A 12,713-nucleotide genomic window follows, 5' to 3' on the forward strand; every position below is an offset into this window, starting at 1 on the left:
TCTTGTATCTTTGTTTAAAGCATGTGGAAAATACACTTGTGCTGCACACCACCATGAGTAGAATGAACTATCACAAAGAGTTCAGTGGTGGAATGGTGCACAAGATATTTACAAATGTTTTTTATAATATACAGTGGCATTTACCAGAGGAGTATAGGTGAAAAATGAGGCCATCTGGGTTAACTCCATGACGAGTTAATATATTTTAAACATTGTAGGAGAATGGGCATCCTGGTTGAGACAGGGGAAAAACAGGTTTCCTGGAAAGGAGGTGAGAGTAACGACTAAACAAAATTAGCCAACGGAGCAGAAAAATAACTGTGTCCAATCAACACAGAATAATAAAACGGACCAGCAAAAGCTGAGATTCGGAAAAGACATTCCATCCCCCATATGCTAGGTAGCAGTGGTCCTCATATGATAAAACACCAAAAGGAAACCCGCAGGGGTGCTTGGGAATTGGAGTCTGGAAGTGCAGCCCTGTTCGGGGTCCCTGGGTCTCATTAGAAGGTACTGTCAGGGAAGCAGATTACTACTTTTTAACGCCCGGAAGTGCTTCCCAGAATACATGGAATAGCACTGGCAGCATTATTTTAAACAATGAATGCTAAGGCACATCAAGATATTTCCTTAAATTGGCACAATTAATTGGCAATTGAACCAGCACCTTTTGATTTAGAGTCCAGTGCCTTATCCACAATACCATCCTGTTACCCAGATACCATCTGTCTCAACTGCTTTGATTTTTGCACGCCTTACGTAAATGGAACTTCACATTCAGTTTCTTGAATGTCCCTACTTTATTCTGATAAAATAACTGGGGCAAACCTGTATACAATTCAGCATATTACACACACCTTGCCATTGTAATCAATTAAGACAGTAGTGATATCTACTGTATAAATCATAAGGCTTAATCTTTTATCTAAATGGCTAATTTATGGAGCAAGTCACTCTAATTAGAGAAATACCTAAAGACCTTTTCTATATCCTTGTTGATAACACATAAGTAATAATAGATTAAAAACTATTTTGTTTGTAACAACTTTGCGAGCAATGCAAGTGAAGAATCACAAGTATAAAAATAAAACATTCTTACTCATATTGAGGAGTGCATTGATATGATCACAGGCCACAAAGGCCTGACTGACAGTTTTTTTATTACCTTTGGCAACTTCATGCTTTCTGGGTGGCTGTTCATCTCTTCATTTATCTCTATGTCTTTGCGAAGCCTCAGACCTTTCACAGGTGGAGAACCTTTGAAGCTCTTCGTGTATTCCGTCTCACTCACAACAGCACTAGGCTTTGCCCCCATGTAATCTTTTCTGCGGTCTTCAGTTAACTGTGAAAGCAAAATCAAAAGAACAGTCACAATATGAAAACTAAAACATAATCCAATTATTCAAAGAGCCCATGTACTTATTACAAATCAAAACAAACAAGATAAATCAAATTTATTGTTCATGCAGATTAGAAAGACAGATAGACATGAAAAAAGTCTAGTTAAGTGCAGGGTCACAGTGTTACTGGCCCTTATCTAAATAACAGAACTGATACCTGAAGGCTCCGAAGATCATATTCTCCACCACACTAGTAACTTACTTCAGGTGTCTATGGTTCTCTGTCTGAAGAAAAACTTGCTTGTGCAAAATGTCTCCATAATAACTATCCAAATGTGTCCCTGTGTTCTTGTAAAGTAATGCCTGGGATCTGCTGTCCTAAATCCCTTCATGATATTATGCATTTCAATTCATCTTCTTCTGGCTGCTCCCGTTAAGGGTTGCCACAGCAGATCATCTTCTTCCACATCTTTCTGTCCTCTGCATCTTACTCTGTTACACCCATCACCTGCATGTCCTCTCTCACCAAATCCAAAAACCTTCATTTAGGCCTTCCTCTTTTCCTCTTCCCTGGCAGCTCTATCCTTAGCATCCTTCTCCCAATACACCCAGTATCTCTCCTCTGCAGATGTCCAAACCAATGCAATCTCACCTCTCTGACTTTGTCTCCCAACCATCCAACCTGAGCTGACCCTCTAATGTACTCATTTCTAATCCTATCCATCCTCGTCACACCCAATGCAAATCTTAGCATCTTTAACTCTGCTACCGCCAGCTCTGTCTCCTGCTTTCTGGTCAGTGCCACCATCTCCATCCAATATAACATAGCTGGTCTCACTACCGTCCTGTAGACCTTCCCTTTCACTCTTGCCGACACCAGTCAGTCACAAATTACTCCTGATGCTATTCTCCACCCATTCCACCCTGCCTGCACTCTCTTTTTCACCCCTCTTCCACAATCCCCGTTACTCTGTACTGTTGATCCCAAGTATTTAAACTCATCCACCTTCACTAACTCTACTCCCTGCACCCTCACCATTCCACTGACCTCCCTCTCATTTACACACATGTATTCTGTCTTGTTCCTGCTGACATTCATTCCTTTCCCCTCTAGAGCATATCTCCACCTCTTCAGGGTCTCTTCAACCTGCTCCCCACTATTGCTACAGATCACAATGTCATCAGCAAATATCATAGTCCACGGGGACTCCTGTCTAATCTAGTCTGTCAACCTGTCCATCACCATTGCAAATAAGAAAGGGCTCAGGGCCGATCCCTGATGTAATCCCACTTCCAACTTGAATGCATCTGTCACTCCTACCGCAGACCTCACCACTGTCACACATCCCTCATACATATCCTGTACAACTCTTATGTACTTTTCTACCATTTCCGACTTCCTCATACAATACCACAGCACCTCTTGAGGCACCCTGTCTTATGCTTTCTCCAGGTCCACAAAGATGAAATGCAACTCCTTTTGGCCTTCTCTAAACATCTCCATCAGCATTCTCAGAGCAAACTTTGCATCTGTTGTGTTCTTTCTTGGCATGAAACCATACTGTTGCTCACTAATCATCACTTCACTTCTTAACTTAGCTTCCACTCTTTCCCATAACTTCATGCTGTGGCTCATCAATTTTATCCCCCTGTAGTTACTGCAGTCCTGCACATCCTCCATATTCTTAAATATTAGTACCAGTACACTTCTCCACTCCTCAGGTATCCTCTCACTTTCCAAGATACCATTAAACAATCTTGTCAAAAACTCCACTGACATGTCTCCTAAACACCTTCATGCTTCCATAGGTATGCCATCTGGACCAACGGCCTTTCCATTTCTCATCCTCTTCACAGCTGTCGTTACTTACTCCTTGCTAATCCGTTGCAATTCCTGATTCACTATCTCCACATCATTGAACCTCTTCTCTCTTTATTCATCAGCCTCTCAAAATACTCTTTCCATCTGCTCAACACATTCTCCTCATTTTTGAGTAAGTTTCCATCTTTATCCTTTATCATCCTAACCTGCTGCACATCTTTCCCAGCTCGGTCCCTCTGTTTAGCCAATCGGTACAGGTCCTTTACTCCCTCCTTAGTATCCAACCTCTCATACAACTCATCATACGCCTTTTCTTTAGCCTTCGCCACCTCTCTCTTCTCCTTGTACTCTTGTCTATTTTCTGCATCTCTCTGACTATCCCATTTCTTCTTTGCCATCCTATTCCTCTGTATACTCTCCAGTATTTCCTCATTCCACCACCAGGTTTCCTTTTCCTCCTTCCAGATGTCACACCAAGCACCCTTCTTTCTGTCACCCTTACTACATCTGCTGTAGTTTCCCAGCTGTCTGGTAACTCTTCACTGCCACCCAGTGCCCGTCTCACCTCCTCCCTAAACTCAACCTTGCAGTCTCTCTTTTTCAACTTCCACCATTTGATCCTTGGCTCTGCCCTCACTCTCTTCCTCTTCTTGATCTCCAACGTCATCCTACAGACCACCATCCTATGCTGCTTAACTACACTTTCCCCTGCCACCACTTGGCAGTCTTCAATCTCCTTCAGATCAACTCTTCTGCATAGGATGTAATCTACCTGTGTGCATCTTCCTCCACTCTTGTACGTAACCCTATGTTCCTCCCTCTTCTTAAAATACAATTCACCACAGCCATGTCCATCCTTTTGGCAAAATCCACTATCCTCTGACCTTCATCATTCGTCTCCTTGACACCACACCTACCCATCACCTCCTCATGTCCACGGTTTCCTTCACCAACATGCCCATTGAAATCCGCTCCAATCACCACTTTCTGTCCCTTGGGTACACTGTTCATCACTTTACCCATCTCACTCCAAAAATCTTTCTCACCCATTGCACACCCAACTTGCGGTGCATATGCACTAATAACATTCATCATCACACCTCCAATTTCCAGCTTCATAATCATTACTCTGGCTGACACTCTTTTCACCTCTGAAACACTCTTGACCTACTGTTCCTTCAGAATAACTCCTACCCCATTTCTCCTCCCATCCACACCATGATAGAACAATTTGAATCCACCACCAATCCACCTGGCCCTACTCCTCTTCCATTTAGTCTCTTGCATGCACAATATATCAACTTTCCTTCTCTCCATCATATCTGCTAACTCTATCCCCTTACCAGTCATACTGCCAACATTCAATGTTCCTACCCTTAGTTCCTCTCTCTTTACTTTCCTCCTCTTCTCCTGCCTCTGGACACGTCCCCCCTGAAGACACCCCTCCCCGCCCCCAACCCTTTTCTACTTCTTCTCCCTCGGCCAACAGTAGCCCAATTTCCGCCAGCAGCCAGTTGGCTAACAGTACTGGTGATGGTCGTTGTTAACCCAGGGCTCGACCGACCCGGTATAAAAATTTGTATTGTTGTCAGCATATTGATTTGGCAAAATTTTACAACAATTACCCCTCCTGACGTAACCCTCTCCATTTATTCGGGCTTGGGACCAGCACAAAGAAACATACTGGTTTGTGCATCCCCCGTGGCTGGGTTATATTAAGCATTTCAATCATTTAACCTATTAACCTCTATTTGCTTAAGCTGCAATGGTTCTACTCCTTCAATCACTCAGTCCTGGAATCAGACTAGCTGCTCTACTCTGGACTTATTCTGGAAATTATGTAGGTTTTTTTTTTTTTTGTAATATATGGAGACCAAAAGTGTAACTTAACACTCTATTACAGTTCTGAATTACTGTAGTTATCAACATGGTCTAGATGATGAAAATGAAAATTCAGTTACAACTCCTAGGTCCTTTTCATAACCAAACCTTCCATTGTGTATTCATATCTAACAATTTTACTTTTACATTCAATACTTTGTTTACTTACATTAAATTTCATCTGCCACATATCTGCCCAAGCCTGTACGCTGTCTAGGTCTCTCTGTAATGATTCAGCCAATTCTACATTATCTGCCTTTCCACCTAGTTTTGTATCATCTGCAAACATAACCAACCTCTTATTTATTTCCTTATCTAGATCATCTATATACAGTATATTAAAAAGAAAAGCAGCCACATTCTTCAGTTTAAAACAGCTCTTGAATAAAATACATTTTTATTACAATTTTCTACATTACTTTTCTCACTTTGTATTATAATTGTCTAATTATAGCATTTCATATTACAGACTAACAATGAAAGTCTTGACATCTTAATTCAATAAAAGAATAATCAAAAGATCACAAATTTAAATTGCCAGTCCTTTTTTGTTAGTTTTCTTCCTTTCTCCTTAAACTATAATACAGTTAAAATCGAACAAATCTGTGATCTGATATCATCCTCGTAGCTGTGAATGGACTGTATACCTAAAAATGCATAAATTCTGACACTTTCAGTAGATACCAGTACAACATATGTGAAAGTACTTTTCTGAAATTTATTTTTTAAGAAACATGTTAATTATTAATTCTGTAAAAACATGCTCTTTATCCCAAAATTCTTGGTAGCCTTATTAGGACTAAGTTTATGGAAAATGAACCGAAACCAATTAATTTTGTTATTACATGTTAAAGAAACCTGTAAATATCAAAACATCAATAAAAATGCAGTTGAAAAGGTATGTCTAGTGTCCAATGTTGCACTAATGCAGATTAAGTAAGCACTTTTTTTTGCACATCTCTTTTCCATTTTTTCTGTTGCTTGCATATGAGAAGGTAAAATTTTAGCGCCTAGTCTTCATGAGAAACGCACCCCTTGCGTTATTGCAGACTACCACAGCACAAGACCACATGACCAAATTCACCAGGCATATCACAGTGTTTTGGCTGTACAGAGAAGTATAATGCACAAGCTTTGCTTTCCATGTCAATGTCTGACCAATTTATAATGTCATCACTATCACTCGATGATAGAAATGGTTCCGTTTCAGTTCATTCTGGAACTGCCTTTACAGCTTTTCATTTGTCATCGTGTTTAGTTGGAGGCTCCTACCCACTCATGAATACTGAGGAGTTACCTTGGAGTGGCAAAACACAGAAAAATTCATTATTTTTTGCAGCATGATATTATTTCATTCACTAGATGGCAGTAGAATACTGTCCCTGGTGTTATTCTGCCTTAAAAAAAAGTAAAGCAGATCATTAAACATCACTCCAAGTGTGACTCACGGTTGACCATAATTGCATAGAATGCCCAGTCCAAGGGTTAAACCCAAAGAGGTTAATGTTCTGTTACTCAAATAGATTGAACAGGTATTCACCCAAAAAGCTTGTAATGGTAAAAGTGATGCTTCTTAGTTACTCACTCATGTTGCTGGAAGTCATAAAAGGGGGCAAGACATGCCTTTTTTTATTCCGTCTTTCTCAGTTACAAACTGCTGGGTTTAAATCTATATGCACTGTCAACTCCCCTTAATCCAATGAGGAGTTGCAGGGTTCCAGAGCCAGTGCAATCTCAGTAATTTCTTCTGATATTGTCCACTTCTGCTTATAACTACAGTTATGAGCTCAACTCTGCCCAACTCTAAATAACTTAACCTATCTGTTTAAGAATAAGGTTTATCGATTCCTTTATTAAGATTGTCCCTTGTCTCATCTCATTTTATTTTTAAGACTTCTTTTCCTAGGGAAGAGCACAGTGGAGGCAGGCCAAGCAGGACAGCCCAGACCTCCCTATTCCAAATTTCAGATTCCAACTATTTCTGGGGAAATTGCACGCATTACCAAGCCATTTGAAAGATCTTCTGTTGACTTTCAGGATGTTATTTTTAGTGAATTACATTTTTAAGTGAAATAGGTTAATTTGAACATCATAGAATAATTTCTCAGCTTAAACCTTCCACTTGCGTCCCTGACCCAGTCCCAACAATGGATTTTTCAAAGAGTCTCCAATCTGCTAATCAATAGTGTATTTGACATAGTTAATGCTTTATTAATCTCTTTTAGGGACTGCACAATTACACCTCAGCTCAAGAAAAATAACCTTGACTCTATCTTCAACAAGACCCCCCATTTCTAACTTGCCTTTTTAAAGTTAAATTACAGAAAAAACACTTTTTCCAACAATTAAATGATTATTTGAATAAACATATTAATCTTGATAAATTTCAGTTGGGTTTTAGAATAAATGCACAGAAACTGCACAGGTTTATAGAGATAAATGACTTGTTAATTAATGTTTACACATCTGTTTTTGTTATCATAGACCAGAATTTGACACCACAGATTACAGCAGTCTCATAATTCACCTTGGACAATGGATGGGTATCTCTGGCAGAGTTTTAAATTGATTTTGATTTAACTGGTAAAAATAATGTTAATTCCAGTGACTGTAGTTCAAAAGATCCACAATATTGTATATGAAGTATGAATTTCTGAATGAAGGAGTAGTAATTCCTCAGACTTTATAGGGAAAACTACAGAAATCTTGGTTGTTGGCAAAAATGGAAATAGTTATAAGTCTAACAAACAAACTTCATCTCTTAACATAATAGTCAAGGCAGAAGTAAAGAATTTTGGTTTAATCATGGAATCTGATCTAAATTTTAAATCACATATTTAACCATATTACTAGGACTACTTTTTCATTTAAGGAACAAAGTCAGATCTCTCATTTTACACATTGCACAATGCTGAGAAATTCATTCACACTTTTGTTTTTAGCCGATAATATTACTTACTGTAATGCACTCCTAACAGGGCTTTCTAAGAAAATAAATCAATCGGTTGCAGTTAGTTCAGAATGCAGCAGCAAGAATCTTAACTGGAAAAAGAAAAGTTGGCCATACCTCACCAGCTTTAACATAGCTATACTGGTTATCTGTGTCCTATAGAATGTATTTAAAAATACTACTGGTATATAAAGTTTTAAGTAGTCTTGCTCCTGATGCCTGGTCCCTTATATTCCTAGTTGTAATCTTAGATCTTCCAATAGTGGTTTGCTTCTTACTACAAGAACTAATTATAAAATACTAGCTGTGTAAGCCTGTGCTGTAACAAGCCCAGGGTCCTAGAAATTATTGAATTCGTCATAAAAAAAACTGAAATGTAGAGATGTCAGGTAACTGAAAGGAACTACTCTAGGCATCACTCTCCTAGGAGGATTCGTTTTGCTAACGTGCTCGCCTCATTTGTGCATTAGTGGTGGGAGGACAAGTAAAAGGAATACTGTTTTGCCTATGTTAGCGGCTAAGCAACTTTGTCTTTCTTGTGAGGTTTTGTTTTGCTGATGTGCTGGCCTCACCTGTGTTATTAGTGGCTAAGCGGGTTTTCTGTGGCAGATGCTGAAGCCGCACCCAAAAAGAGAGTGTCAGGAGGAAGGAGTGGACAAAGCCAGAGGAAGAGTGAAGGCAGATGGACTGGTGGCAAGGAAAGGAATGGACTGTATATTACGGTTTTGGTAATGTGCGCACAAACTGTAAATAAACATGAGTGTTGAGTGAACCTGTGTCCTGCCTGTTTGTGTCAGGGGGGATAGGGTGGCAATACACCACCTAGTGGCTCACACTTTAAATTGGTTAAATGACCACTCCTAATTGTACTCTGCAGGTGCCATGAGTACAAGTCTCTAATTATTAAATTAATGCTTATGAAAATAATAACCCATGTTAATTTTCTACTTCATGGACAACAAAGTTGTTGAATTAGGTACTCTCATTTAATGATTACAAGGGGGCTTTGCACCCTGCTCGCTTCGCTCACCAACCCCAGTGTTTGGTTTTCCGGATACACACTTTTAAGATATTTTTTTTTCTTTAAATTGTTGCTATTTCATTAGTTTCACTTTTATTTCAGAACGTCTGTAAAAACAATGTTTGGAATCTTTGGAGTCCCAATATGCTGAATCTTTTAAACGAGGTCAGTGAGGCATGTGTTTAATGACTTTGTACCATAATTCAGGATAGGTTTCTCTGTTTAGAATTTTAAACACAGACAAAACAATCTACAGTACATCATCAGCAGTTAATTTTTTTTGCAAAGTAACCAATAAATGCATGGGAGGTAAACCACGTTTTTGAAATTCTGACTAAAACTTCAAAGCCTTACAATATTTACATACTTCAATAAAATACATATTCAATCTCAAATTGCCTTTCCATTATTTCTCTGAATAATTTCTATTTTTTTGCGTTAATGCAATGTTTACTTTGTTTTGACACTATCGTTTTTTTTCTGCTTTCATATTCTGTACCTTGCTCTGCATGTGTTTCGCGCCTACATTTTTTTTTTTTTTTTTTTTGGAGTCTTTTGAATTCCAGTTTTCATTATCTCTAACCTGCTCTGCATGTATTAGGCCCCATTGCTTTTTAACCTCTTTATGACATTTTACTTTGTTTTCTACTCTGTCTTTAATTTCTGACCTCGCTTTGTCCTGCTTTTTAACAATGACACCTGGTTTGTGGTGATTATTTTCCCTTATTCATGTAATAATTTCCATTTGTTTGCGCTACTGCAATCTTTAATTTTTTTTATACTTTCTAATTTTCCTACTTTCATTTTCTTTAGCCCTCTCCATATGTGTATCACGCCAACATTTTTTTTTTCAGCCTTTCAAATTCCACTGCTTTCATAATCTCTAACCTGCTCTGCATGTATATAGCACCAACGTTTGTGAACGTCTTTATGAAGTTCTACTTTGTCTTTTACTCTCTGTCTTTTAATTCTGAGCCCAATTGGACGTGCTTTTTTTTAAATTCCACTTGTTCCGGGCTGATAATTACTTTCCTTATTTTCTGAATTTGCACCTAGATTATTCTTTTTCTCTCCAATGATTTTGAGTCTCTTTTCTCCGCGCTGCTTTCTTCTTCGCTTAGTCGTCGACATTTCATTTATAACGTATTGTCCTTGTACGCTTTATATGTGCTGAGAGCACAGGATCTGTGTGCGCTACGTGCCTTTTTCTTTGGTCTTTCTCGCAAATCTCTTTATAAGCTTCAACTGGTCCAGAATTCAGCTGCCCACATCATTACTAGAACCCCGTCTATTCACCATATCACTCCCGTTTTGCAGCAGCTTCATTGGCTTCCAGTTCAGTTCCGAATTCACTTCAAAATTCTACTAACTTTTATGGCTATCCACAACTTTGCCCCTCCATATCTGTCTGACCTCCTCCATGTTGACATTCCCTCCCGTGCCCTTAGATCCTCTTCCTCCATCCACTTGACTGTCCCCTTCGTTAGTCTTACAACCATGGCAAGCAGAGTATTGAGTTGCTCTGCTCCCCAGCTTTGGAGCTCACTACGACCTGAGCTTAGAAATATTGAATCATTTTCACTTTTCAAATCTAAACTTAAAACTCATTTGATTAAGACTGCTTTTTCTCTTTGATTACAATTGTTCTGTCCGATTTTAACTTTTGCATTTTACTTTTGTTTATAATCTGTGTTTTGTCTATTGTTCGGTGTCCTTGAGTGTTTAGAAAGGCACCTACAAATAAATAAAACATTATTATTTATATATACTAGGGGGCTTTGCCCCCTGCTCGCTTCACTCACCCAACCCCATGTTTGTTTTACCGGATATACAATTTAAAGAGATTGTTATTTTCATGGGAATAGCTACATATGAATTATTTTCACTTTTACTTTAAAAACTTTTGTAAAAACAATACTTGTCCTTTTTTTCCGGCCCCAGGCATGGTTACATCTCTTTCTCGCAGGACGTATAATGCTGCCCGCGTTGTAAAGGGGTGGCAGCTGCTGTCGCGCTGCGCTGCCCATGAATCATTTTAAAACCTGTACAGTCGCTGCCCTTTTTGCCACTTTGTGTCTCTGCTGCTCACATTGTAAAGGGGGGAGGGGTTAAGGTGGCTGAACGCACGCAAGGAGGAGAAGTGGTCGGATCATCTGCTGCAAGCTGCTTTTTTTTTTGCTTGTTGCTTGTCATTGTTTTAAGAGCTGGGGGCAAGTTAAGGTGTTTCTCACCGGTAATCAGATATAAAATTTTAAAAGCTTTTTTTTTCTTTGGAATTGTTTCAATTTCATTATTTGCACTTTTACTTCAAAAGCTTCATTAAAAATAATATTTGGAATTACCTTTTCTTCAAGATCGTATTGAATTTTGATTCCGTTTTTGGAGACACATTATGACAATGAAACATATAACTGCCCGTGAGTGAATATTGTTTCCGTTTCTCTAATAAATAATCCGACTTTTTCTAATGTTTGTCCGTGATTTGTTAATTGTCATAGCAAAATCTATTCTCACAGGAAACTGTAAACATTTTAAGACAAATGGCATATCAAGATCTCCTTTGGTGTCTAATGTTATATATACACACACACATTACACCTAAATTGCGTTTTCTTTGAAATTAAACTTGTCGTTGCTTTAACTGTTGCGGGACCACAGATTCCCATAGCGCATGGTTCATTATTGTGTAAATCTATGTTTTGTGCATTGAATGAAGCGAAGGCGAAAAAACTTTGTTTTCTGCTCTTTGCCTTTTATTTCTGACCTCACTTTGTCCTGCTATTTTTTCCAATTACACCTGGTCCTGATGATCAAATTCCTTTTGTTTGCGCTAATGCAATTTTTCCTTTCCAGGATTTTTTTTTTTTTATAACAGAGAGAGAGAGAGAGAGAGAGAGAGAGAGAGAGAGAGAGAGAGAGAGAGACAGATATATATATCTTTATATCCCTATCTATAACATAATGCAGAAAAAAATGGAATACAGCATTTTAACAGGAAAACTGTGAACTTCAACACTAAGTAAATGAAGGACTAATATTAATGTGTGGTGAAAATGTACCTTATTTTCAGTTCTCAGGATGATGAATTCTGGTGAAGTTTGATGCTTTGAAGCAACTAGAATTATTTAGCAGATACATTCTTAATCCCAAATTCATTAATATCATTCTGCATATCAGTAAAGGAGAGCAGCCTTTCAAACTGCATATTTTTTATACTAGAAAAGCAGCTAAATAATTGTGCTTTGCTTGGAAGAGTTCCAGCACTAAGTATCAGTGCTGGTTCAACTGATACCAGTGTATACGCAGGACTCAGATATTTCCTGTGGAGCAGGAGTGTATCTTACAAATATCAGGACGTCTTCTGCAGAATATATTACATCAAAGAACTTTTCATAGCAACTGCATTTCTGCATGACTTGAAGAAACAGGGGAATAAAAGAATAAATAAAACACATACAAACACACAAAGATGGCAGTTTGTACTGCATGTTTTTTATAATAAAAAAATAAAATCTCTGAAAATGAACTGCTGTAATATAGTTCTAAATGTAATATTATACTGTTAAAACTATACCTATAAATAGTACTGCTTCTACTCATCTTCATCAGGTAGTGACCACCTTTTGCCAATATGTTTTACTCACTTCCAGTCCATGGCAAATCACAAATATTCTATAGTGTAAAACATTTTAGAAGAAG

At 38.3% G+C, this 12,713-nt stretch overlaps 1 protein-coding gene across 3 annotated transcripts in view; it reads right to left on the reverse strand.

The window, feature by feature from the left end:
• The window catches only part of mdm1 (Mdm1 nuclear protein), a 126,894-nt gene that overhangs the window by 61,952 nt on the left and 52,229 nt on the right, over positions 1-12,713 (reverse strand). For all 3 annotated transcript variants that reach the window (XM_039769780.1, XM_039769782.1, XM_039769781.1), the window contains one exon: positions 1,166-1,342. In XM_039769780.1, coding sequence (XP_039625714.1) covers positions 1,166-1,342 — 177 coding nt within the window. The remainder of the gene's footprint in view (positions 1-1,165; positions 1,343-12,713) is intronic.

This window comes from Polypterus senegalus, chromosome 11, assembly GCF_016835505.1.
Source record: "Polypterus senegalus isolate Bchr_013 chromosome 11, ASM1683550v1, whole genome shotgun sequence".
Classification (NCBI taxonomy): domain Eukaryota; kingdom Metazoa; phylum Chordata; class Cladistia; order Polypteriformes; family Polypteridae; genus Polypterus; species Polypterus senegalus.